The sequence below is a fragment of the Coregonus clupeaformis genome, chromosome 11 (genome assembly GCF_020615455.1).
Source record: "Coregonus clupeaformis isolate EN_2021a chromosome 11, ASM2061545v1, whole genome shotgun sequence".
In the NCBI taxonomy this organism is placed as follows: Eukaryota; Metazoa; Chordata; class Actinopteri; order Salmoniformes; family Salmonidae; genus Coregonus; species Coregonus clupeaformis.
Window position 1 is genome coordinate 26,762,413 of NC_059202.1, and position 27,872 is coordinate 26,790,284.

The 27,872-nt window shown below is 44.9% G+C and overlaps 1 protein-coding gene across 1 annotated transcript in view; it reads left to right on the forward strand.

Moving 5' to 3' along the window:
• LOC121577425 (roquin-1-like) overlaps positions 1 to 20,649 on the forward strand; it is a 33,022-nt gene extending 12,373 nt beyond the window's left edge. The window contains exons 3-19 of the mRNA XM_041891176.2: positions 8,167 to 8,287; positions 8,700 to 8,942; positions 9,789 to 9,964; positions 10,516 to 10,716; positions 10,825 to 10,957; positions 11,291 to 11,409; positions 11,749 to 11,861; positions 12,034 to 12,300; positions 12,377 to 12,561; positions 12,762 to 12,808; positions 12,865 to 13,146; positions 13,371 to 13,532; positions 13,661 to 13,807; positions 14,197 to 14,404; positions 14,489 to 14,760; positions 15,079 to 15,167; positions 18,031 to 20,649. Coding sequence (XP_041747110.2) covers positions 8,167 to 8,287; positions 8,700 to 8,942; positions 9,789 to 9,964; positions 10,516 to 10,716; positions 10,825 to 10,957; positions 11,291 to 11,409; positions 11,749 to 11,861; positions 12,034 to 12,300; positions 12,377 to 12,561; positions 12,762 to 12,808; positions 12,865 to 13,146; positions 13,371 to 13,532; positions 13,661 to 13,807; positions 14,197 to 14,404; positions 14,489 to 14,760; positions 15,079 to 15,167; positions 18,031 to 18,172 — 2,907 coding nt within the window. The 3' untranslated portion in view covers positions 18,173 to 20,649. The remainder of the gene's footprint in view (positions 1 to 8,166; positions 8,288 to 8,699; positions 8,943 to 9,788; positions 9,965 to 10,515; positions 10,717 to 10,824; positions 10,958 to 11,290; positions 11,410 to 11,748; positions 11,862 to 12,033; positions 12,301 to 12,376; positions 12,562 to 12,761; positions 12,809 to 12,864; positions 13,147 to 13,370; positions 13,533 to 13,660; positions 13,808 to 14,196; positions 14,405 to 14,488; positions 14,761 to 15,078; positions 15,168 to 18,030) is intronic.
• Positions 20,650 to 27,872: the final 7,223 nt, after the last annotated feature.

A 27,872-nucleotide genomic window follows, 5' to 3' on the forward strand; every position in this document is an offset into this window, starting at 1 on the left:
AATCCCTGCAGTAACACACTGTTATTCTGTGTCGCATAACATCTGTCACATACTAGCGTCTGCTAAATGACTAAAATGTAAATGTAAATACTATACCAACATTGTTCGGACACCAGAACAGCCTCAATGCGCCTTGTCATAGATTCTACAAGTGTCTGGAACTCTGGGAGTGTCAAGGATGCGACACCATTCTTCTACGAGAATTTGCATAATTTGGCGTTTTGTTGATGGTGGTGATCTTGTGACTGAGACACACACACTTTAAACCCCCTATGCTTCTTTGAGACCCCTCTTTCAAAGTCACAGATCTCTTCTGCTAACCATGGTAGCCAAAATAATGGGCAACTGGGCATTTTTATACATGACCCTAAGCATGATGGGATGTTGTAATTGCTTAATTAACTCAGGAACCAAACCTGTGGAAGCACCTGCTTTCAATAAACTTTGTATCCCTCATTTACTTGTTTCCATTATTTTGGCAGTTACCTGTGTTTGGCACATAATAACGCAGTAATCTCATAATCTCCACCTGGCACAGCCAGAAGAGGACTGGCCACCCCTCAGAGCCTGGTTCCTCTCTAGGTTTCTTCCTAGGTTCCTGCCTTTTTTTGTTGTTGTGTTTTTCATAGCCACCGTGCTTCTACATCTGCATTGCTTGCTGTTTGGGGTTTTAGGCTGGGTTTCTGTATAACACTTTGTGACATCTGCTGACGTAAAAAGGTCTCCCCCATGGGAGCTATCAACCGATATGGAAGTGACGCCAACTGGCACAGTGGTTGATTTCTAAACCTTTTGGATCCCAATCAGGGTGGAAAATGTACTTTTTGATCCACCAGCCACACTTATTCAGAGCGACATAGTGCATTCATCTCATCAAGATAGCTAGGTGAGACAACCACATATCAGCCACTCAAATGTTATACCAGGACCTTAATATGCTTCTTCTTGAGCCACTCTTTTGTTGCCTTGGCCGTGTGTTTTGGGTCATTGTCATGCTGGAATACCCATCCACGACCCATTTTCAATGCCCTGGCTGAGGGAAGGAGGTTCTCACCCAAGATTTGACGGTACATGGCCCCGTCCATCGTCCCTTTTGATGCAGTGAAGTTGTCCTGTCCCCTTAGCAGAAAAACACCCCCAAAGCATAATGTTTCCACCTCCATGTTTGACGGTGGGGATGGTGTTCTTGGGGTCATAGGCAGCATTCCTCCTCCTCCAAACACGGCGAGTTGAGTTGATGCCAATGTGCTCCATTTTGGTCTCATCTGACCACAACACTTTCACCCAGTTCTCCTCTGAATCATTCAGATGTTCATTGGCAAACTTCAGACGGGCCTGTATATGTGCTTTCTTGAGCAGGGGGACCTTGCGGGCGCTGCAGGATTTCAGTCCTTCACGGCGTAGTGTGTTACCAATTGTTTTCTTTGTGACTATGGTCCCAGCTGCCTTGAGATCATTGACAAGATCCTCCCGTGTAGTTCTGGGCTGATTCCTCACCGTTCTCATGATCATTGCAACTCCACGAGGTGAGATCTTGCATGGAGCCCCAGGCCGAGGGAGATTGACAGTTCTTTTGTGTTTCTTCCATTTGCGAAGGTGGAAACATTATGCTTTGGGGGTGTTTTTCTGCTAAGGGGACAGGACAACTTCACCGCATCAAAGGGACGATGGACGGGGCCATGTACCGTCAATTCTTGGGTCAGAACCTCCTTCCCTCAGCCAGGGCATTGAAAATGGGTCGTGGATGGGTATTCCAGCATGACAATGACCCAAAACACACGGCCAAGGCAACAAAGGAGTGGCTCAAGAAGAAGCACATTAAGGTCCTGGAGTGGCCTGGCCAGTCTCCAGACCTTAATCCCATAGAAAATCTGTGGAGGGAGCTGAAGGTTCGAGTTGCCAAATGTCAGCCTCGAAACCGTAATGACTTGGAGAAGATCTGCAAAGAGGAGTGGAACAAAATCCCTCCTGAGATGTGTGCAAACCTGGTGGCCAACTACAAGAAACGTCTGACCTCTGTGATTGCCAACAAGGGTTTTTGCCACCAAGTACTAAGTCATGTTTTGCAGAGGGGTCAAATACTTATTTCCCTCATTTAAAATGCAAATCAATTTATAAAAATGTTTACATGCGTTTTTCAGGATTTTGTTGTTGTTATTCTGTCTCACTGTTCAAATAGACCTACTATTAAAATTATAGACTGGTCATGTCTTTGTCAGTGGGCAAACGTACAAAATCAGCAGGGGATCAAATACATTTTTCCCTCACTGTGTGTATATATACAGTGGGGGAAAAAAGTATTTAGTCAGCCACCAATTGTGCAAGTTCTCCCACTTAAAAAGATGAGAGAGGCCTGTAATTTTCATCATAGGTACACGTCAACTATGACAGACAAAATGAGAAAAAAAAATCCAGAAAATCACATTGTAGGATTTTTAATGAATTTATTTGCAAATTATGGTGGAAAATAAGTATTTGGTCAATAACAAAAGTTTCTCAATACTTTGTTATATACCCTTTGTTGGCAATGACACAGGTCAAACGTTTTCTGTAAGTCTTCACAAGGTTTTCACACACTGTTGCTGGTATTTTGGCCCATTCCTCCATGCAGATCTCCTCTAGAGCAATGATGTTTTGGGGCTGTCGCTGGGCAACACAGACTTTCAACTCCCTCCAAAGATTTGCTATGGGGTTGAGATCTGGAGACTGGCTAGGCCACTCCAGGACCTTGAAATGCTTCTTACGAAGCCACTCCTTCGTTGCCCGGGCGGTGTGTTTGGGATCATTGTCATGCTGAAAGACCCAGCCACGTTTCATCTTCAATGCCCTTGCTGATGGAAGGAGGTTTTCACTCAAAATCTCACGATACATGGCCCCATTCATTCTTTCCTTTACACGGATCAGTCGTCCTGGTCCCTTTGCAGAAAAACAGCCCCAAAGCATGATGTTTCCACCCCCATGCTTCACAGTAGGTATGGTGTTCTTTGGAATCAACTCAGCATTCTTTGTCCTCCAAACACGACGAGTTGAGTTTTTACCAAAAAGTTATATTTTGGTTTCATCTGACCATATGACATTCTCCCAATCCTCTTCTGGATCATCCAAATGCACTCTAGCAAACTTCAGACGGGCCTGGACATGTACTGGCTTAAACAGGGGGACACGTCTGGCACTGCAGGATTTGAGTCCCTGGCGGCGTAGTGTGTTACTGATGGTAGGCTTTGTTACTTTGGTCCCAGCTCTCTGCAGGTCATTCACTAGGTCCCCCCGTGTGGTTCTGGGATTTTTGCTCACCGTTCTTGTGATCATTTTGACCCCCACGGGGTGAGATCTTGCGTGGAGCCCCAGATCTAGGGAGATTATCAGTGGTCTTGTATGTCTTCCATTTCCTAATAATTGCTCCCACAGTTGATTTCTTCAAACCAAGCTGCTTACCTATTGCAGATTCAGTCTTCCCAGCCTGGTGCAGGTCTACAATTTTGTTTCTGGTGTCCTTTGACGGCTCTTTGGTCTTGGCCATAGTGGAGTTTGGAGTGTGACTGTTTGAGGTTGTGGACAGGTGTCTTTATACTGATAACAAGTTCAAACAGGTGCCATTAATACAGGTAACGAGTGGAGGACAGAGGAGCCTCTTAAATAAGAAGTTACAGGTCTGTGAGAGCCAGAAATCTTGCTTGTTTGTAGGTGACCAAATACTTATTTTCCACCATAATTTGCAAATAAATTCATAAAAAATCCTACAATGTGATTTTCTGAATTTTTTTTCCTCAATTTGTCTGGCATAGTTGATGTGTACCTATGATGAAAATTACAGGCCTCTCTCATCTTTTTAAGTGGGAGAACTTGCACAATTGGTGGCTGACTAAATACTTTTTTTCCCCACTGTATGTATATGTGTGTATTGCTTTTTTTTGGTCCGATATGCTCTATGGCTGGTAAGAATAGACATTTTCCCTGCCAATGCCAAAATCTACCAGCATTTGGCTGGTTTTAATTTCCCTCCCTGATCCCAAACAAACAGCCTTCGAAAAGGAGCTCACAGAGAGGTCTGCATTTGATTTGGTTTTCACTAGTGCAGTTTCTTCCACACACACATTCTCATTCCAAAGGCAAAACTCTTGTTGAAAGGGGAAGACTGTACAACTTGTTCTAGTTTACCACTGACCGTGTGAGACTGCCTATGTATTTTAGTGTGTGTGTGTGTGTGTGTGTGTGTGTGTGCGCGCGCGCACACGTTTCACATCTGGGTTTGTGTTTTCTGACGACACATACAAGAGTGCCATTTAGTTCTCTGATATGAGGAAAGGGAAACTAGATCTGTCCCTCTCAAGTCGTTCAAAATATACTGGATCTAAATGACTCATCCTGGTTTGGATGGTTTGTTCTGTACTCTGGCTTTTGGGAAATGATGGCACAATACACTGAGTCCTAGATCTGTTTGTGCTGTCTGACCAACTCTTATGGTCAGGCCCAAACTTATCTGGGACCAGGCTACAATGCACCCCCATTGCCTGGCATTCATATCTAATCCGGATATCCTGAAGCAATATCTCAATCCTCTGGCACCAAAATCTTCTGTCTGTTGATACCAATTGAAGTCAAAGTCCTAGAAGAACCCTGCAGATACTATCCCATTCCCCACACGTCTGTGAGAATGGTCATTTACACTTGTGTGTCAGGTTGCAATAGACGGTTCTTTCGATCATGTGTCATATGTTTGTGGAGACTGTTTTCAGTATCGTGCTTCTGTTATGGATTGTTTAAGGAGTGTTCGGAACCATCACACTATATTCCCCATTTGGGATATTTCAGATGTTTTTGGAAGATGGCCCGGGACTCTGCTGTCCTAGCTTCAGGGGGAAGCTGGTTCCACCATTGAGGTGCCAGAACAGAGAAGAGCTTGGGCTGAGCGGGAGCTGCCCTCCTGTAGGGGTGGGGGGGCCAAGAGACCAGAGGTGGCAGAACAGAGTACTCGGGTTGGGGTGTAGGGTTTGAGCAGAGCCTGAAGGTAGGGAGGGGCAGTTCCTCTTGCTGCTTCGTAGGCATGTACCATGTTCTTGTAGTGGATGCAAGCTTCGAATGGAAGCCAGTGGAGTCTGCGGAGGAGCGGGGTGACATGGGAGAAGTTGGGAAGGTTGAACACCAGGCAGGCTGCAGTGTTTTGGATAAGTTGCAGGGGTTTAATGGCACAAGCGGGGAGCCCAGCCAACAGCGAGTTGCAGTAGTCCAGACGGGAGATGACAAGTGCCTGGATTAGGACCTGCGCCGCTTCCTGTGTGAGGTAGGGTTGTACTCTACGGATGTTGTAGAGCATGAACCTGCAGGAGCGAGACACTGCTTTGATGTTTGCAGAAAACAATCGGGTGTTGTCCAGGGTCACACCAAGGTTCTTTGCACTCTGGGAGGGGGACACCGTGGAGTTGTCAACTGTAATGGAGAGTCTTGGAGTGGGCAGGCCTTCCCCGGAAGGAAGAGCAGCTCTGTCTTGTTGAGCTTGAGGTGGTGAGCCGACATCCAAGCTGAGATATCTGCCAGGCAAGCAGAGATGCGTGTCGCCACCTGGGTGTCAGAAGGGGGAAGGATAAAAGTAGTTCAGTGCCATCTGCATAGCAATGATAGAGACCATGTGAGGATATGACGGAGCTGAGTGACTGTGTATAGCGCGAAAAGGAGAAGGCCTAGAACCAAGCCCTGAGGGACACCAGTAGTGAGAGTACGTGGTGCAGACACAGATCCTCTCCACGTCACCTGGTAGGAGCAGCCTGCCAGATAGGATGCAATCCAAGAGTGTGCAGGGCCTGAGAAGCCCAGTCCTGAGAGAGTGGATAGATCTAGGAGGATGAGAACAAAGAGAGTCAGCTTTGGTAGTGCGGAGAGTCTCCATGACTCAGAGAAGAGCAGTCTCGGTTGAGTGACCCGTCTTGAAACCTGACTGGTTAGGGTCAAGAATATAGTTCTGAGAGAGAGAGAGAGTTTTTCAGAGACGGCGCGCTCAAGTGTTTTGGAAAGAAAAGAAAAGTGATACCAGCCTGTAGTTTTTGACATCAGAGGGGTCGAGTGTTGTTTCTTGAGAAGGGGAGCGACTCGGGCCATTTTGAAGTCCGAGGGGACACAGACAATGGTCAGGGATGAGTTGATGAGGGAAGTGAAGAATGGGAGAAGGTCTCCAGAGATGGTCTGAAGGAAGGGATGGAGTCGAGCGGGCAGGTTGTCGGGCGGCCGAACTTCACTAGTCGAAGGATTTCATCTGGAGAAAGAGGTCAAGGCGTAGGGTAGTTCTGTGTGAGTGGGACCAGTGGACTCAATGGGCTGAGTGAATGAGGAGCGGATGTTGTCAACCTTCTTTTCAAAGTGGTTGACAAAGTTGTCCGCAGGGAGGGGGTGCGGGTGGATGATTGCGGGAGAAGGTGGAAAATAGTTTCCTAGGGTTAGAGGCAGAAGCTTGACATTTTGTGATAGAAAGTGGCTTTAGCAGTAGATACAGAGGAAGAGAAGGTAGAGAGGAGGGAGTGACAGGATGATGGGTCCTCCGGAAGTTTAGTTTTCCTCCATTTTCGCTCAGCTGCCCGCAGCCCTGTTTTGTAAGCTCGCAATGAGTCACTCTGCCACGGAGCAGTAGGGGAGGGCCGAGCTGGCCGGGAGGAAAGGGGACATTGTGAGTCATAGGATGCCGAAAGGGTGGATAGTAGGGTCGACGAGGCAGAATGAGGAGACATTTGGGAGAAGGATTTAGCAAAAGGTAGAGATGATGGGATAGAAGAGGAGAGAGTAGTGGGAGAAAGAGAGTGAAGATGGTGCATCACCATCTGGGTAGGGGCTGAGTGGCTAGGGTTGGAGGAGAGGGTGACAGAAAAGGAAACAAAGTAGTGATCAGAGACCTGGAGGGGGGTTGCCGTGAGATTAGTAGGCGAACAGCCTCTAATAAAGATGAGGTCAAGCGTATTGCCTGCCTTGTGAGTGGAAGGGGACTGGGAAAGGGTGAGGGGAAATAAAGAGTTGGGAGAGAAATCAATCAAAGGTAGACGTCGGGAGGTTGAAGTCGCCCAGTACGAAGAGCAGTGAGCCATCGTCAGGAAGTTAGATTATCAAGGTGTCAAGCTCATTGAGGAACTCTCAAAGGGCACCTGGTGGGTGATAGGGTTGGGCGATATCCACATTTTCATACCGTTTCTGTTCCATACCAGGGTATACAGTATTAACGAATGTGCACACAATTAAAAAAAAATAAGATTAATTTAAGCACAAAACTATAGGCAACAAGGATCTTGATCCAGGAGGGGATTGAATGCATCTGCTGTAACCAAGAAGCTTGATTTTTACATCTAGCCACTTAGCTAGCAAGTTAGCAAACCAAATGCATAGCTGGAGCTCTGAGCTGGATATCATTTATTTGACACATCTTAGATTTCTTATAGTTGTACCTAACTTTATAGTTATAAGCAGTGGCGTAGCACGCAGCCCCCAAGAGAGCAGCTGGGGTAGCAGTGTTCTCTGGGGTGATCCATGTCTCCGTCAGGGCCAAAAAGTATATGGACTGAAGGGCATCATAGGCTGAGATACTCAGCGTTCTTGACTGCAGATCGGCAGTTCCAAACGCTGCCGGAGTGCATGATTCCACATGGGTTGTGCGCACAGGGTACACTAAATTAGAAGGGTTGCAGCCAAGGGGAGAGGAGCAAACTGGGATAGAAAACACACAGTTGCCAAAGCTACAAAATGAGAATCTGTAAATAACTAGGTAAGATACTTGAGTGAGAGAGTGGTGTGGAGCCTTCCTCTCCTTCCTTCCTCCAACAACTCTGCAGAACCGTCTTTGTTTCGGTGACAGTCTTCGTTTTGACAACGAGACCGCCGCTGACATTGATTACCAAAACCTCAACAGTCACAAATTGCCCTTCCCCTTAATCCTGGTTGATGTGTCAACAATCATCTGCAAGTTATGAGCAGTCAGCAGTTCACACACCATGTAGGCTACTGGGAAGACAGGTGGCACTTAAAGTAGATAGCCCTAGATAGCAAAAAGACTACTAGACAACAACTAAACTTATACTTATCACTCCCGGAGATGTCAGGAGTCCTCTAGCTATAGAATGAAGTATTTGTGTCTCTCTTTCGCGCGCACGCACACACGCACACACACACACACTGTCTCTTTTCTCTCCCCAGGTGCCCAAACGGGAGCCTACCACCTTGGTGACGGGGGCAGAGGACATAGCCCACTATGAGGAAGCCAGTGAGTGTGTGGAGGAGCTGGCTCAGTACCTGAAACCCCTGAGCAACAGCAGAGGTCAGTCAGACACCACCTCATCCTGCTGACAGTCACAACCATGGCTCATGAATTGTGGGACAAGCCTCTATTCATTTCTCAACGTATCATATTCAATAGCAACAGTTTCAACCACTCTCCCTTTTTAGCAACTCACAATCATCATTCTAGTCTAGTGCACTCATTCTCTTCACTCTCGCTTATCTTGCTTTAACAGGCATCATCTTGAATGGTGCTTCTTCTCTCTCCTCCTCCTCACACCTGCACTCTTTCCATTTCCTCTCCCCCTTATCCATTTGCTTTGATACATGTGTGTTTTGCTGTTCCACAGTCCCCCCCTTATTGTTCACACTGGTTGTAAGTTGCTATGGATAGTGTCAACCCTAGCCTTTCTCGCTCGCTCTCTCACTTTTCCTCCTCTCCTCTCCTCCAGGTGTGGGGTTGAGCACCAGCAGTGCCCAGAGTTCTCTGAGTCGGCCCATGCAGAGGAAGCTGGTGACCCTGGTGCACTGTCAGCTGGTGGAGGAGGAGGGCCGGGTGAGGGCTACGCGGGCGGCCAGGTCTTTGGGGGAGCGCACCGTCACTGAGCTCATTCTGCAGCACCAGAACCCGCAGCAGCTCTCCTCAAACCTGTGGGCTGCAGTCAGGGCAAGGGGCTGCCAGTTTCTCGGCCCAGGTACCACACATACAACAGCAAAGTGCACGTCCCTGAGGATCTGTCTTTCTCAGCCATCTATTTTCTGTGTTTAAGGGGTGCAAAATCCATTTGTCACTTAAATCTCGCTGGATTGATTCCTTTCATTTTACTCCTGTGACTCTTTCGTACTCTTGCTTGTGCCTGTCGTTTTTCCCCCGTTAACGTTACGACCGCAGAAATGTTTGTATTGACCTGTCAAACACACCCCGGTAATGGCTAAAATGGGTTCAAAGGAATACATTGTCTTTCCGTTGCGTCTTTAACAATGCTAAAGCTTCGTTAGGGATTTAACGCATCGTCTTGACACTTGCATCACAAGAAATAGGATCACTTTATTTTGATGGGTGTTTACTAATTAGATGCGCTGAAATGAAAGCAACTTCCGAAAATGAACACTGGGATTATAGTGATTATTATGTCTGATCTCAACTATAATGTAAAGTATTTATAGAGGTGTAATCTAGAGCCAAGCATGTAGATTTCTTTATCTGAAAGTATCCTGCTATTGACTCACTTGTTGAATTATGCAACAGAACGCGACAGTAATTAATGAGGCAGTCTAGACAGTGCAGTTGACTGCAGGTAGGCTTAGACAGAGCAAGTGTTTTGGTGGTTGGAGCCCTGTCCCACCCCGTTATGTTAATTGTTTTATTTATGCAAGTTAGGCACATATCATTTTCTTTATTTTAACACAAAAATATATATAATAAGTCTGGGCCCAAATGACAACATGTCAATGTTTCAATTGCATCCGTCCTGAACGACTGAGAAAATGAATGCCATCTGAGGAAAAATGGCAAGCATGTGTTGTGCTGTCTGTTGTAGCGATGCAGGAGGAGGCTCTGAAACTGGTGCTCTTGGCTCTGGAGGACGGCTCCGCTCTGTCCAGGAAGGTCCTGGTGCTGTTTGTGGTCCAGAGGTTAGAGCCACGCTTCCCCCAGGCCTCCAAGACTAGCATAGGCCACGTGGTGCAGCTCCTTTACAGGGCTTCCTGCTTCAAGGTAGGTCTGACACTACCTACACCCATACAAACATACACATGGCCGTGACCCGACTCTCCGACGGTGTCTAGAGGAGAGTTGGGATTTTCAATTCACACATGCGTATTAATAATATAATATGCCATTTAGCAGACGCTTTTATCCAAAGCGACTTACAGTCATGTGTGCATACATTTTTACGTATGGGTGGTCCCTGGGATCGAACCCACTACCCTGGCGTTACAAGCGCCGTGCTCTACCAGCTGAGCTACAGAGTACCACATTGAGCTACAGAGGACCACGATGGACAAATATAAGCACCCACCAAATTGTTAATTATTATTACACGTTTCTAAGACCAGCATAGGTTATGCGATGCAGCTCCTTTACAGAGCCTGCTGCTTTAGGGCACGCAACTGAAAGTGTTTTAAAACATTTTGCAACAGAAATGAAAATGGGAGGTAGTCCCTCCTCCCAGTCCCTTTCAGTGCATTTTCTTCATATCAGTCTAATGAACACAACCCAGATGTATCTGCCCTGATGTTGTCCTGTCTGTCACCCCGTGTCTTCAGGTGACCAAGCGTGACGAGGACTCGTCCCTGATGCAGTTGAAGGAGGACTTCTGGACGTACGAGGCGCTGAGGCGCGAACACGACTCCCAGATCGTCCAGATCGCAATGGAGGGGGGCCTCCGCATCGCACCTGACCAGTGGTCTTCCCTGCTCTACGGGGACCAGTCGCACAAGTCCCACATGCAGTCCATCATTGACAAGGTGTGTAGGAGGTGTGTGTGTGATGGACGACATATTTATTTTGATATAACATGACTTAGCCCTGGAGTGGTGTTGCTGTGTATTGAACCGGGATTGTGTGTGTGTCAGTTGCAGACGCCAGCGTCGTTTGCTCAGAGCGTTCAGGAGTTGACCATCGCCCTGCAGAGGACGGGCGACCCGGCCAACCTGAACCGCCTGCGACCACACCTGGAGCTGCTAGCCAACATCGACCCCAGCCCAGGTTGCTCCATTTACATCACACTACTACCCTTTTCACACTATCGTGCCGACCCGGACAAAACTGTGCTGGCTCTGATATTTTCTTTTCACATTGTCAGCTCAGTACAGCTTTGTTTGGCTTGGTTCAGCTCAGCAGTGTGAGAAGCCCTCAATACTCTCACTTTAGAAGTGTAGAGTAAGTTGTATACCTTTGTTAGATCAGTAAAAGGAATGCGTTTTTAAATGTAAGCAACACTGTGCCGTACATTCACATGCCTGTTAGACCCTGTCCCCAGTGCTCTTCCAGGTATAACACATCTGACAGAAAAATCCCCCGTCTTGTCCTCCATCTTAGACTCCCCTCCCCCCACGTGGGAGCTGCTGGACACGGGCTTGGTGGCAGTGAAGACCGTGGTACACGGCCTGGTGGACTTCATCCAGAACCACAGCAAGAAGGGGAGCGATCCGCAACAGGTCTGAATCTAGAAACTCATACCTCAAAATAAGATCTAAATCAATAGAACAGGTCTGAAATGATGGGTAATGACAGGGTCGTGTTCATTAGGGAACGAAACGTCATTTTGCAACAGAAAACGAAAATGTGCATTTCTTATAAAACTAACTGGAGGTAGTCCCTCCCTGTTTCAGTCAATTTTCTTCTGTTTGCTGCCTGATGAACACGACCCATGTTTGAATCTGGAATGAAACTAGTAATAGCCGTCTGGTTGTCTGCGGGTTTGTGACCATAACAGTAACGATAACATATATTTTGGCTTGTCAATTTTAACGTGGCCTGTGGTGTCCCCTCCCCAGCCGCCCCAGCACAGTAAATACAAGACATACATGTGTCGGGACATGAAGCAGAAGGGGGGCTGTCCTCGAGGAGCCAGCTGCACCTTCGCTCACTCTCAGGACGAGCTAGAGAAGTGAGTACAACTCTCCACCCTGAGACACTCCCAATTTTACTTAACGGTCAATTATGTATTGATGTTTGGCGGAAAGTTCAATTCAGCACTGCTAGTGTGACAGCAATCATTAGGGCAGACACTGGTGTTAAAACCTCTTTCAGTAACCACGTCTTTTTCCTCCTTTCTGAAGGTACCGTAAGATGAACAAGCGGCTGGCTGCCCGCCGGCCCCTCAGCCTATCCCTGACGCAGCTGAACGAGGTCGGCCTATTGCCTGAGGAGGTGGGGATGCTGGAGGGGCTGGCCCACAAGGGCCTGACGAATGGCATGGTGACGTCGGTCACAGGCTCCGCCCTGCCCCAGCTCATCTCCCGCGGTGCCGACCCCTCCTATGAGCCCATGATGCGGAAGCCCCAGTCCCAGGGAAGCCTCAGTGCCCCCAGCTCTCCTCCAGACTTGTGAGTAGATGGACACACAGCATCTGTCATACACACACACGCACACACACACTGAAATCCTCTATGGCTTTCTCAGACTGGACCCTGTGCCCAATCGGGCCATGGCCCACCCCAGGATGGCAGCGGACCACTTGGCCATGCACAAGCAGATGCCCAGGAGGCCCCCCATGTACCCCCCTCAGCAGGGAGAACTCTTCTACCCCCCTGAGCCCAGGACACCTCCATCAGCCCTGCAGTATGAGTCCTCCCAGTACCCCCCAGGTAAGGCAGCACAAACTATACTTTGTTCTGTGATTTCCTTTTTTTTGTATACATCTATGTATCTCGAGCTTATGACTCAACAGCTGATTTTAAAAACTGTTTCTCTCTGGGAGCAATTGGACTTGTAAATCTCCAAGTCGTGTGGTTTCATTGTGCTTATCTAACACCAATCATGTTGTCACTATTCTGTGTCCTGTCAGGTAACCCCCCTACCCCTACCAGCCCTCCCAGTACCCTCCCCAGCCTCGCTACATCCGGAACCCCCCTCCCCCCAATGACCCGGCCTTGCCCCCGTACCCCGAGCCCCCCTACCCCGGCACCTACCCCCAGGAGCGCCAGTGTCCTCCTCCCCCCCAGCCCTCGAGTTCCCACTTCTCCAACGTCAACCCCCATGGGTATCCGCCTCCCCCGCATTACGACGGCCGTCGACACCCCGCCTACCCCCCGCCACCACCACAGTCCTATCCCCACCGGGAGGACCCCTCCTCCATGCCTGCGGATGAGGCCTCCAGAGAAAGATACCCTCCTGAGGGGTACCACCCCCCTGGCCCCCACCCCAGCCACATGAGGCCCTACACCCCCAGGGTAAGAACAAGTCTGCAGTACGAGGCTCTTCTAAATGACAGTATACATTACTATGCCACCTATGCAATTACTTTTTAGTAGTTCAGTCATCAGCCTTATCCAGATTGAGTAATGACCATATTCAGCCAATTATCATAAGTGTCCAGGATAAATCCACTTAAAAAATGTATTTCCATCACTGCAAAAGTGCACTACAGTAAAGGTGTCCACGTCCTGTTGTACAGGAGGCTTACAGCCGGCCCCAGCCCACTCCCAGTCTGGACTACTTGCACCGCCGGCGCCAGGAGATCATGGCCCAGCTGGAGGACAGGAAGCAGGTCACTCCACCACCCTTCGCCCCCTCGCCCACGCTGCCACACCACTACGAGTCCAACTACACACAGGAGGTAAGAGGGAACACTGGGCTGCTGTCTATGGTATTATTCAATGGTAGCACCTCACCCCACGTGCTGCCACAGCTGTTAGTTACTTCAAAGAATAGGTTGCTTAAAAATACTGTGTGTGTGTGTCACAGCAACAGCAGTACATGGAGAACTCACAAGCGTTCTCAAAGTATCGTGAGCCAGACTACGCTAGCCAGTACTCTCCTTGGTCATGTGACACTATCGGCTCCTACATTGGCAGCAAGGAGGGGAAGTCCAAAAACAACATAGAGATGATGGTGAGTCTCATTAATCAATGTCCTGTTTGTTTGGTGTAAAGCTTGACCGCTTTTTAAAAGTTCCAAATCGGAATATCTAAAGATCAAAACATTTTCCAAAGCTCAATCTCTTGCAATAGGTCAAACATCTGTTTACATTTTTTTCTTTGACAGATGTTTCCTTTTAAACCTTGTTGACTGATCAAAGGTCACTTTCACCTTGTTGACTGATCAAAGGTCACTAGAAGTCACTAGAAGTCCTGAGATTTATCGAGAACACGGTTAAACTCAACAAATAGTTTTTCAACCACTGTTTCCATTTTCACTGGAGTGGGTCTGTAGTTTCTCTATGCAACATTATATAATGCCATAACTAATTCCACTGTTTGTGGTCTCTATGGGTGTTGTAGAACACTGAGGGGAAAGGTGTGGAAGGCAGGCGCAGGGCTGCTGAGGCCAGAGACGACGACCCTATCATCCCCTTCGGCTCCCTGCCCACCGTGTCACGCTTCGGGGTGATCTCCCGCACCCCCAAGACTGGCTACTTGACTGCCGGGCCGGGGCAGGCCATGACCCCCTCACAGGGAACCAATAGCCCCAAACACGGCACTGCAACAGGTACAGGGAGAACTCGCACACCTTTTGGGTTTTGCTCCGTTCACTGCATTTCGCAGTCTGACTGGCTCTTGTTGTCCCCCACAGCGGACTACCACTATGGGAAGGGTGCAGGGTGGGGTGCTGCCCCTTACAGCCAGCCCCCTCAGGCCCACCTCAGTGAACGGCCAGTCAAGGAGAGGGAGCAGCTGACGATGGAGCTCCAGCAGGTCAATCAGCAGATCAACAAGCAGACTGCCCAGGCGGACCAGCCCAGCCCGGAGGAGTGGTCGTCGGGGAGTGTCTCCAGCCAACAGCTGAGCCTGGAGCTCCACCGTGTGGAGAGGGAGATCGGCAAGAGGACCCGCCAGATAGCCCTGGTGAGAGAGAGCAGCACAGAGATGGACAAATAGAGATGGAGAGCGACAGGCAGGAGAGGGAGAAATACACACACAGCCTGCTTTGATCTCTAAAATGGCTTTGTGAACAGGAGCAGGGCTGAAGGAGCCCTCGGCTAATGTCACTGCTACTGCTATCTCACTTATAAAACATGAAAGAGTAAAACACAACCGAGCCCAACAAGTGCATCTTGAAAGCTTTTCTGAGACAATCTTGATGTAGACTCCAAAGCGTACAAGCTTTCACTCTCCCAGTCACTATTGTGGTGAACTGACAGTGGTGCCATTGTCCCCTTGCAGGAGCACCTTGTGTGTCATGATGGGAGTGGGGCGTACAAGCTGAAGCCCACTGAGAACGGGCAGAGAGCGGAGCACTCGTTGGTCCTCAGGTAAACGGCACACAGCAAGACTAGTAGTAGCTCATCTCAACTGCTGTGCCATAAGGAATCGTTAAGGTTGCTCCATAATTCTCCCTTAAAAACACCTAGAAAATATCTAAGATAAGAAATGCTGTCTTAGAAATTACCCAAATTTTCTCACATTGGTTTGAAATGGCTTTTGAAATATTAGAAGTTACAAACTACAGCCATTTGATGCTGTAAAATACAGTGGCTTTTGCGAAAGTATTCACCCCCTTGGCATTTTTCCTATTTTGTTGCCTTACAACCTGGAATTAAAATGGATTTTTGGGGGGTTTGTATATTTTGATTTACACAACATGCCTACCACTTTGAAGATGCAAAATATTTTTTATTGTGAAACAAACAAGAAATAAGACAAAAAAAACGAAAATCAAATATCTGGAAGACTGAAACAGGTTTCCCTCAAGAATTTCCCTGTATTTAGCGCCATCCATCATTCCTTCAATTCTGACCAGTTTCCCAGTCCCTGCCGATGAAAAACATCCCCACAGCATGATGCTGCCACCACCATGCTTCACTGTGGGGATGGTGTTCTTGGGGTGATGAGAGGTGTTGGGTTTGCGCCAGACATAGCGTTTTCCTTGATGGCCAAAAAGCTAAATTTTAGTCTCATCTGACCAGAGTACCTTCTTCCATATGTTTGGGGAGTCTCCCACATGCCTTTTGGCGAACACCAAACATGTTTGCTTATTTTTTTCTTTAAGCAATGGCTTTTTTCTGGCCACCCTTCCGTAAAGCCCAGCTCTGTGGAGTGTACGGTTTAAAGTAGTCCTATGGACCGATACTCCAATCTCCGCTGTGGAGCTTTGCAGCTCCTTCAGGGTTATATTTGGTCTCTTTGTTGCCTTTCTGATTAATGCCCTCCTTTCCTGGTCTGTGAGTTTTGGTGGGCGGCCCTCTCTTGGCAGGTTTGTTGTAGTGTCATATTCTTTCCATTTTTTTATAATGGATTTAATGGTGCTCCGTGGGATGTTTTAAAGTTTCTGATAAAAAATTGTATAACCCAACCCTGATCTGTACTTCTCCACAACTTTGTCCCTGACCTGTTTAGAGAGCTCCTTGGTCTTCATGGTGCCGCTTGCTTGGTGGTGCCCCTTGCTTAGTGGTGTTGCAGACTCTGGGGCCTTTCAGAACATGTGTACATATACTGAGATCATGTGACACTTAGATTGCACACAGGTGGACTTTATTTAACTAATTATGTGACTTCTGAAGGTAATTGGTTGCACCAGATCTTATTTAGCGGCTTCATAGCAAAGGGGGTGAATACATATGCACGCACCACTTTTCTGTTATTTATTTTTTAGATTTTTTTTTAACAAGTAATTTTTTTCATTTCACTTCACCAATTTGGACTATTTTGTGTATGTCCATTACATGAATTCCAAATAAAAATCAATTTAAATAACAGGTTGTAATGCAACAAAATAGGAAAAACGCCAAGGGGGATGAATACTTTTGCAAGGCACTGTACACTACATGACCAAAAGTATGTGTACACCTGCTTGTCGAACATTCCAAAATCATGGGCATTAGTATGGAGTTGGTCCCCACTTTGCTGCTCTAACAGCCTCCACACTTCTGGGAAGGCTTTCCACTAGATGTTGGAACATTGCTGCGGTGACTTGCTTCCATTCAGCCACGAGCATTAGTGACGTCGGGCACTGATGTTGGGCGAATAGGCCTGGCTCGCAGTCGGCGTTCCAATTCATTCCAAAGGTGTTTGATGGAGTTGAGATCAGGGCTCTGTGCAGGCCAGTCAAGTTCTTCCACACCTATCTCGACAAACCATTTCAGTATGGACCTCGCTTTGTGCACGAGGGCATTGTCATGCTGAAACAGGAAAGGGCCTTCCCCAAACTGTTGCCACAAAGTTGGAAGCACAGAATTGTTCAATGGCGCAGAGATTTACACCACTCCAGCCTACGCTTAGCATTGCGCATGGTGATCTTAGGCTTGTGTGTGGCTGCTCGGCCATGGAAACCCATTTCATGAAGCTCCCGACGAACAGTTATTGTGCTGACGTTGCTTCTAGAGGCAGTTTAGAACTCAGTAGTGAGTATTGCAACCGAGGACAGACCATTTCTACACTCTATGCACTTCAGCACTCGGCGGTCTCGTTCTGTGAGCTTGTGTGGCCTACCATTTCGCGGCTGAGCTGTTGTTGCTCCTAGACGTTTCCACTTCACAATAACAGCACTTACAGTTGACCGGGGCAGCTCTAGCAGGGCAGAAATTTGATGAACTGACTTGTTGGAAAGGTAGCATCCTATGACGGTGCCACGTTGAAAGTCACTGAGCTCTTCAGTAAGGCCATTCTACTGACAATGTTTGTCTATGGAGATTGCATGGCTGTGTGCTCAATTTTATACACCTGTCAGCAACGGATGTGGCTGAAATAGCCGAATCCACTAACTTGAAGGGGTGTCCACATACTTTTGTATATATAGTGTATATGGTTGCACAAAGGACCGGGAAAAACAATAGAAGGAACGCGTGAAAATAAGTGCGATCCGCTTTTCACCAAAGCCTCTCTTGTAATCAACGAAACGCACTCAAGATTTGGTTCTGGGAGACGAAATTACTGCAGTGATGGATTCACTGTCAGTACCACTGTCAGTGAGATGCTATTTGCACTGTTCTCAATGTCAATGGCTTAACTACACCAGTGAGATGGTACTTGCACTGTTCCCATTGTCAATGGCTTAACTAACAAGTCATTATGTAATTCATGGAGAATGTTTTTAAAAATGATGTAGAATAATACAAAATGTTTGATTCATTGTTTTTTTTTTGTTTCTGTCTCTGTCTGACCTTTCGTTCTCTGCAGTGAGGGCTGTAACGGTTCCAGTGGTGTGCTGCAGGGCGGCAGTGTGGCCAGCGGCGGTTTGTCCCTCAGCCTGTCCACAGACCTCCCCACCACCGGGGGCACTGACCGAAAGACGAACGGCGTGGTCCACCTCTGCTCCTAGCCACACAACTGGAGTCTGGTATTACAACTACCACCAACTGATCAGTCAACCACATAGAGCCTTGGGAAACCCCTTGTCCTCTGAACGTTAGAACCGTTCTACTGTCATTTTGAGACACACATCCAGGTCCTCCAAACTGTCTGGTATACCCTACCTACCTACATCCACATTTGCAAAATCTGTTTGACACCACTAAGAGAATTTTAACTCGATCACAAAACGTGTGGAGAGAAGTGCCACCTCTCTCCTTGCTTACAATGGCGAGAGACCGTTCTAGGTTTCTTACAAAGAGGGATTTGGGATATAAGGGCTAGGAGTATCTAAGTAACTGAAAAAGCCACTGATCTGCAAATGTGGATGTAGTGCCTGCATAGACAACGGCGCTTCATTTGATACAACACAAACTAGTACACTTGCAACTTTAGTTTGTCTACAACTAAGCAGTATCTGCCCTGAATTTCATATTTTTTCTATTTCGTTTTTTTTTGTTCTGTGAATGAATGTTGTTTGTTTCATATACAATCTCACCCTGCCTTGGAAACCAATGATTTTTAGATTTATGCTCCATGAACTCAAACCCAATAATGATTAGAATTATAATATAACGACGAGACCAGTTCCTTGGTTTCAAATAGACAAGGCCACCATAATCGCATTGACATTAATTACATCTGTCGTTAGCTTCACAATGTGCACACTTTTCTGTAGCATCGTTACAGCAATCTTTGTGCTTAGCATACATGCATGTCCTGAAATGCAGACTTTGTTTGGAATTAATTGTAAGTTCTTGTTTCTAAGCTGCAATGTTAATCGCCGACCATGTTTTTTTAGAGCGTTTCGTTAAGTTTGACTATTGGTGCTCTGTTGAAGGAGGATCAAAATATCTCCATCTCATAGAAACAATACTTGTTGGCAACCGGCTGTGAATAAGTTGCGCATAGCCAAGATAATACAAATTGAAGATGACACTGGCCTCTTGAAGGCCGAGAGAACGCGTTTCAACTGGGAAGTTTTGAGATTTAGATGAAACTATAAGATGCATTTAACAAGAAGCAAAGGCTCCCCTGTGTCAAGTTAGTTTAGTGGCCTGGCCCTCTTTTGGCATCTCCCCTCACCACCACCACCTTCAATATATTTACTTCAGGCTCTGGTTAAAGGATATTTACCTCAGCCTCTGCTATCCATGCGTTGGGATGGGGCTGATGGGAAAAGGATATATACATTTAGGCTTGGCATTCAAGCTGTCTTTTCTTTTTGGTAATTTAAATGTAGTGATGGACTGGGTGGGAGGGAATCACAACATGGGTCAAGCATACGTCTGCTGTTGATTGGGTGGTCAGAGGTACTGGGAATATGGAGTAAAGGAAACAGAGGAACGAAGCCAGACATGAACCATGGCTGGAATTTGAGACCTTGATCTACAAAACATATTTGCACTTTCATAGCTTTAAGGATGGTTTGTACTGAGGATATGTATTTATTAAATGTATAATATTTTCATCCTGAGGATGGATATAACATTAAAAAGTCAAACTTAAAACCACATTCTGTTTTAAGAATGTGTAGTCTAAGATGGCCATGGCTGCTCCCTCAGGTCCTAATAGTGTTGGCCATGTTGTATAGAGCAGGGTTAAAATAGCCACTCTGTTTTTATACATCAATCTACTGTAAACGTCCTGTTTTTATACATCAATCTACTGTAAACTTCCTGTTTTTATACATCAATCTACTGTAAACTTCCTGTTTTTATACATCAATCTACTGTAAACTTCATTTTTTTATTTCTGTAGAGTTACGACATGTTCACTTACACCATTGTGACACACGGTATGTATCAACATACCCGTAACACCGCGAATGACAGGAAAGGTGAAATTCCTATTTCAGTTCCTCCTCATCTCCACTCCTCTGAGCACCTTTTTCACCAACTGCAGCAGACATTTATTGTTTAGTTTTTATTTATTTTAACTTTCAAGAAGTTGCTCTAGTAAAAGGGTTTCTGATGTGTTCCTGGAGAAGGCTTTAATCATTTCTGGATGGGGGTTGATGCGTAGGAGGTGACAGGCCACTGAACTGGGCTAAGGCAGAACTACAGTTAGCAAAGCAGTTAGCATCACTGGAGACAACCACAGCATCACCACACAGAGTGGGAGGAGACTAGAAATTGCATTTTGATGACACCAAATAAGTGCTTTTTCCCAAATATGAACAAATGAAAAGTGCTGCAGTTTTGTAATTGCATTATGTGCATTACGTTGCATTTTTTATGTGCTTAAATTATCGCCACCCCTCACATAGATGCAATTTGTGTTATTACCAGATGCATGCGATCTATGAAATGAAGTACTACAAGCTTACTTTCCTTCTTGGTAAGATGAATTCACAGAATGTATTTAAAGGTGTCAGATTGTGAAATGATGGCTGGGATATTCCATTTGAATTCAAAATATATCCAACAACTGGATTAGTCAAACTTGTTTTAATCTAGTCTTTGTCTTTATGGAAATATTTTAATATGTTATACGTGTGTTTTTAGTTACATCTCACTTTTGAGATTTTATTTGAGATATGAAACAGCTTACACTGTATATGTATAGAGTATATACACATTATACTGTATGTAGAGTACAGTATATACACATACTGTATGTATAGAGTATATACACATTGTACTGTATTTGTAGAGTACAGTATATACACATTATACTTTATGTATAGAGGAGTATATACACATTATACTGTATTTGTAGAGTACAGTATATACACATTATACTGTATATACACATTAGCTTGGCTATTTTCAAAGCCAGACACTGACTTATTAAGTCAATTAGTCTCCTATAGAAGTTCTCTGCCTTCTGTGCACATGACATTGAAATGTCCATTAGTCCTCAAAAATTGCTGCCTTTTGAGTTCTCCTGAGTTTGTCCTGATGCTTTGTCTGTACTTATGGCAGAGCATTGGATTGCATTCTAGCAATATTATGGAAAATGACTGTTAACAATTGCATAATGTAGGCTACTCAATGCCGTTTGAATTACTCTTCATGCTAACCAAAACCAACCCTCCTTATTAATCGTAACAGAGTTAAGGACATGAGGACATGGTCCCGTAATTGGCATGGCATCATGCATGTTTGTGATTTAGAACTTCTGTTATCTCGCTTTAGTCACCTCTGTATCATCGGGTATTGCGCACAAACCAGATTTCAAACTATCGCTATAGTGGGCAATGAATTGCGTTGTAGTGTAGAGCCGTCGTGGTGGCTAAATTATGGTGGTGGTTGTAGTAGTTTATAGCAGTTCATAGGAAAAGACAATGTATGTATCATTGTGTAAAAGCACATTATGTTTGCCACAAATTTGCATCTGTAGTTCTGGGGCTGAACAGAACTGCAGTCAACTATGCTGTGTGCATGCATAGCCAAAAAATATTTAAATGTCTGGGGAAGTGACGACCATTGGCGTTATCACAAGATCACATGACTTGCTTTTCATACGGAAAGAACTTCCATATATGATGTATTTGTTGGACTTCTGTGGCTTTGACAGCCTTGACTTCCTGCCAGGAACTTCACTTTGGTTATCTGAGGAGCAGTGTTGTTCCAGAGGTCAAATCTGTCAAACCATACGGTAGAATCAACTCTAACAATCCTTTCAATCGCATTTGGGACTGAACTTCAGGTAATGCTTACGGTTCGGTTTCAGATAGCTCTCTGTATTTGGACGCATGTTCCTCCATCAGCGTCATCAATACAACATGTCTCCTTATAAAAGGCTCAGTCATTGCCTTCCGAATGTGGGTTAATAATGCACACTTTTGTCTTGAAGGTATGCAGACCTTTTACAGAGGACATCAAAGTCCTCAGGACTTGTTTGAGAGTCATCGGGGTGTTAGCAGCTAGGCCAGTGATGCTAATTTACCAATTTGTGAAATCGGGCAACCTTTACCGTGACTTGACTCATTGTTGAGGAATTGGGATGTCTGAGATTAGACTAATGTACACTACCGGTCAATAATTTTATAACACCTACTCATTCAAGGGTTTTTCTTTTAATTTTACTATTTTCTACATTGTATAATAATAGTGAAGACATCAAAACTATGAAATAACACATATGGAATCATGTAGTAACCAACAAAGTGTTAAACAAATCTAAATATATTTGAGATTCTTTGCCTTGATGACAGCTTTGCACACTCTTGGCATTCTCTCAACCAGCTTCACCTGGACTGCTTTTCCAACAGTCTTGAAGGAGTTCCCACATATGCTGAGCACTTGTTGGCTGCTTTTCCTTCACTCTGCGGTCCAACTCATCCCAAACATCTCAATTTGGTTGAGGTCGGGTGATTGTGGAAGCCAGGTCATCTGATGCAGCACTCCATCACTCTCCTTCTTGGTAAAATAGCCCTTACACAGCCTGGAGGTGTGTTGGGTCATTGTCCTGTTGAAAAACAAATGATAGTCCCACTAAGCCCAAACCAGATGGGAAGGCGTATCGCTGCAGAATGCTGTGGTAGCCATGCTGGTTAAGTGTGCCTTGAATTCTAAATAAATCACAGACAGTGTCACCAGCAAAGCACCCCCACACCATAACACCTCCTCCACCATGCTTTACGGTGGGAAATACACATGCGGAGATCATCCGTTCACCCACACCGCGTCTCACAAAGACACGGGGGTTGGAACCAAAAATCTCCAATTTGGACTTCAGACCAATGGACACATTTTCACCAGTCTAATGTCCATTGCTCATGTTTCTTGGCCCAAGCAAGTCTCTTCTTCTTATTGGTGTCCTTTAGTAGTGGTTTCTTTGCAGCAATTCGACCATGAACTCCGTTGTGTAAAGAGCCTTGGCGTGACCCTGGACAACACCCTGTCGTTCTCCGCTAACATCAAGGCAGTGACCCGATCCTGTAGGTTCATGCTCTACAACATTCGGAGAGTACGACCCTGCCTTACACAGGAAGCGGCACAGGTCCTAATCCAGGTGCTTGTCATCTCCCATCTGGATTACTGCAACTCGCTGTTGGCTGGGCTCCCTGCCTGTGCCATTAAACCCCTACAACTCATCCAGAATGCCGCAGCCCATCTGGTGTTTAACCTTCCCAAGTTCTCTCACGTCACCCCACTCCTCCGCACACTCCACTGGCTTCCAGTTGAAGCTCGCATCTGCTACAAGACCATGGTGCTTGCCTACGGAGCTGTGAGGGAAACGGCACCTCCGTACCTTCAGGCTCTGATCAGTCCCTACACCCAAACGAGGGCATTGCGTTCATCCACCTCTGGCCTGCTGGCCCCCCTACCTCTGCGGAAGCACAGTTCCCGCTCAGCCCAGTCAAAACTGTTCGCTGCTCTGGCACCCCAATGGTGGAACAAGCTCCCTCACGACGCCAGGACAGCGGAGTCACTCACCACCTTCCGGAGACACTTGAAACCCTACCTCTTTAAGGAATACCTGGGATAGGATAAAGTAATCCTTCTACCCCCCCTTACCCCACCCCCAACAACAAAAAAATTATATTGTAAAGTGGTTATCCCACTGGCTATAAGGTGAATGCACCAATTTGTAAGTCGCTCTGGATAAGAGCGTCTGCTAAATGACGTAAATGTTAATGTAAATGAAGGCCTGATTCACACAGTCTCCTCTGAACAGTTGATGTTGAGATGTGTCTGTTACCTGAACTCTGTGAAGCATTTATTTGGGCTGCAATTTCTGAGGCTGGTAACGCTAATGAACTTATCCTCTGCAGCAGAGGTAACTCTGGGTCTTCTATTCCTGTGGCGGTCCTCATGAGAGCCAGTTTCATCATAGCGCTTCATGGTTTTTGCGACTGCACTTGAAGAAACTTTCAAAGTTCTTGAAATGTTCCTTATTGACTGACCTTCATGTCTTAAAGTAATGATGGACTGTTGTTTCTCTTTGCTTATTTGAGTTGTTCTTGCCATAATATGGACTTGTTTTTTTACCAAATAGGGCTATCTTCTGTATACTCCCCCTACCTTGTCACAACACAACTGATTGTCTCAAACGCATTAAGAAGGAAAGAAATTCCACAAATTAACTTTTAACAAGGTACACCTGTTAATTGAAATGCATTCCAGGTGACTACCTCATGAAGCTGGTTGAGAGAATGCCAAGAGTGTGCAAAGCTGTCATTGAGGCAAAGGGTGGCAATTTGAAGAATCGCAAATATAAAATATATTTTGATTTGTTTAACACATTTTTGGTTACTACATGATTCCATATGTGTTATTTCATAGTTTTGATATCTTCACTATTATTCTACAATGTAGAAAATAGTAAAAATAAAGAAAAACCCTTGAATGAGTAGGTGTTCTAAAACTTTTGACCGGTAGTGTATGTTCTTCGTACATTTATTCACAGTTATTTGCCTCTTTTTTTATGTTTGTTACTATTTTGTAGACCAACATACTGGTCTCTCAAGGCATCCTATGATCTTAAAAGCACAGATTTAGGTGGGACCGCTTTTAAACGTATAATCGCTGTGTAACATTATTTTGATTATAATTATACTGTTATGGTTGTTTTTTGTTGCTATTGCTTGGGAAAGCACTTCACATTTAAGCAATCGTAAAGATTGGATACAAAAGCTTTGCTGTGATGTGATGCATTGTAGAGACAAAATTTGGTTTACCTCACCTGTTTTTTTTATATTGCTATGCTTCATGGGTGACATGCTGACTACACTGGGCACGCGTGTGCATATGTTGATTTTGTATATCCACACCAGGCACGATCCAGACACGCAGGTTGAAATATCAAAACGAACTCTGAACCAACTATATTAATTTGGGGACAGGGAAAACACATAAAACATTCATGGACAGACGCTTGCGAGCAGTTTAGATGAAATGCTTGAATAACATGTATGTGTACATTTATTTTGCAAGCTGACCACACCACTCAAAATAAATGTACACACAGATCAACTGAGGTGCACACTCCAGTCCAGTTGGTGGTGGTAATGCACCTTAAAGTTGGTTGCCAACCGACAAAAAAGTACACAGAAGAAGACTACTACTGAAGGAGGAGAGTTTACTATAAACTTTTAGTTTCCCCTTTTATCTGTGGATTAAGTGTCGGAGTAGAGAACACAACATTTTGTGTGGTTCAAAATTCTACAAAGATCCAGAAAAATAGGACCTTGTGCGTTTCAGTTAAAATAACAACCCAATGTTTATATCCCAGGACAAATTAGCTAGCAACAGCAAGCTAGCTAGTTAAATGTAAATGAATATTTCATGTGTTTCGACCTGTCCCCAAATTAATAGTTTGTTCAGAGTTCGTTTTGATATTTCAACCTGCGTGTCCTGGTGGCATCTGGTGTGGATGGACAAAATCAACATGCGCACGATGGCACGCGCGTGCCCGGTGTAGTCAGAATGTTCGGCTTCTTAACATGCCATGATGGTGTCTAAGAGAACTGCTGTCTATCAGAATTTAGCATTTTCCTTGCATGAAGAGGTATTAACCAGAAGGAACTGCCATTGCCCGCACTGGGAAAGATAATTAACACTTTTACGTTAACTACTTTTCTGGGTTTGTCAAATTACTTCGTTTGCATACGTTTCACAATTGTGTATCTTTGTTTTTGCAGAGGTACAGTATTATGATCATCTTGGCCCATCATTGAGGGAACCATTTTTAATTAAGCTGTTGTTTAAAGCCCCGTCTGTTGCTTAATGATATTTTCATAAGTAAGTATTTGCGCTGGTGTAACATTTTCACCTTTTGTTCAAATTAATATAATATTGAAACTTAAACATGCATGTTTATGTATGTCCTTGTAAAGTTTTTGAAGTATTCATTTCATTAGAAAAAAGGGGCAAAATTCACAAGTGCTTAGTAAATGTGATCCTTTATATAGTATCTGCATAGGAATTATCTTGGCTCCATACCGTCACTGCTATCTTTTGAATACTGTCTGGTCTCAGTCGCTCTATTGTTGAGCACTGGTTGACGCTTAAGAAATGTGACCTGCCTTCCAGCAGGCTATTGACTATTTCAAAGTTTTAACATGCATACCTGTAGGTTTGTCTATACAGTACATCAACTTGCAACTGTTAATTAAACTCCTTCAAGAGTCAGCATTTATATTAAATGGTCTCTACGAATCAGCCCTGCAAACATGAGTCAATCGGCTGATTGCCAATGCAGAGCCGAGGAACCGCTTATCCTTTCTGAGACAAAGGAGTTCAGTGCCAGAATCTCTGCTGGGGTGAGTTTCCCGGAAGTTTTGCGTTACGAGTTTTACACTTGTAAAACTCTGACCCATTAATATTAAAGATCCATTAATACCGGGAAACTCGCCTGTTTGTTTACATAGCCATTTGATGTATGTTTCATAGAAACCAGGGAAATTATGTTTGGCATGTTTTGGCTGTCATGTAGCATTGTTTGGTCTGTGTTTTAGATGGTGTTAGGCTCGCCAGAATTGATTTGAGGAAAGACATCTATCTGCCTTTTCCGAGGGGCTTTTCTTTCCTACCCTTCTAAAAGGTGTTCGTTTTTGGAAGTTGTGGAGAGATCACAGTAGTCTTAATTTATACTTTCTAATTTAAATGAAGTGTGTGATGATCATTCAGACAAGTATTGGGTAAACACAGTAACACTTGACAGTAGGATAGCCATACACCAAGACAACACGAGTAACTTCTGAATTCTTTGCCAAGAATGTCACAATCTTGTCCAGGAAATGTCTTGTTCAGTGATTCATTTTACTAAATAATGTAGAATTGTTTACTTCTTTGGACTTAGTTGTCCTTATTAGCAATCATACGATGAGTTAAAAAATAAGGAACACAGGATCATCAAATGTGACATTAAACCACCCTGACAGGCGATGGGTATTATTAGGAGTTGATTTCCATGTGAGCGGCCATGTCCCAATGGGAGAGACCGCTTCGTTTCAGATTGTTTTCTTGTTCACGCTGAACACGCTCATTGCTTGCACTCAAATTGAATTCATTGTAATAAGATGGGGCTGTTCTTGTATTCTTATTTTAATTTAATTTTTACTTAATTTCTAACTTTGGGAAATGTAATTGCTTTTGATTACTACTACCCAAGTTTTCTTGTAAGAGTTTGCTTAAATTAAGGTACAAGTTTAACTTCATTGTTTTTATATTATACTCCCTTAAGGAATGTTTAGAATGAGATTTCTCCCATGTGGATGTAGCTGTTATACCATTTTTCTTTGTTAAAGAATTCACTGTGTGAAAATGTGATTGCATTTTTGTATACTACAATTGCTTTTGTTTTGTTTCTTTGAGGAGGGGAGAACTGGAAGTTTGAAGTAAATGTAAGAAAAATGTAACTTATGTGCAACAGTGATTCTTTACTGGCAGGGACTATAATTAAACAATATTGTGAAACGGATGCTTTTTTAAACTGTATTTTGTAGTTCAACACACACACAGCTGTTCATATGGTGTAGAGCAACACTTTTCTCAAAGATGTACATTTCTTGTCAATATTGCACCATGTATGGGATATTTAAGCAGGCTAAAGATAGTTTGCTGTTGCTATGTCTATTATTCTGTACGATTATACGAATGAGCCTATACTTCATTTATTCTTCACTGTGATCATTCTCTGTGCATTTGGCTCTATTGTATCATTTCATATGAACAAATACTTGCGAAGACATTAGAACATTGGGTCACTTGATGTGG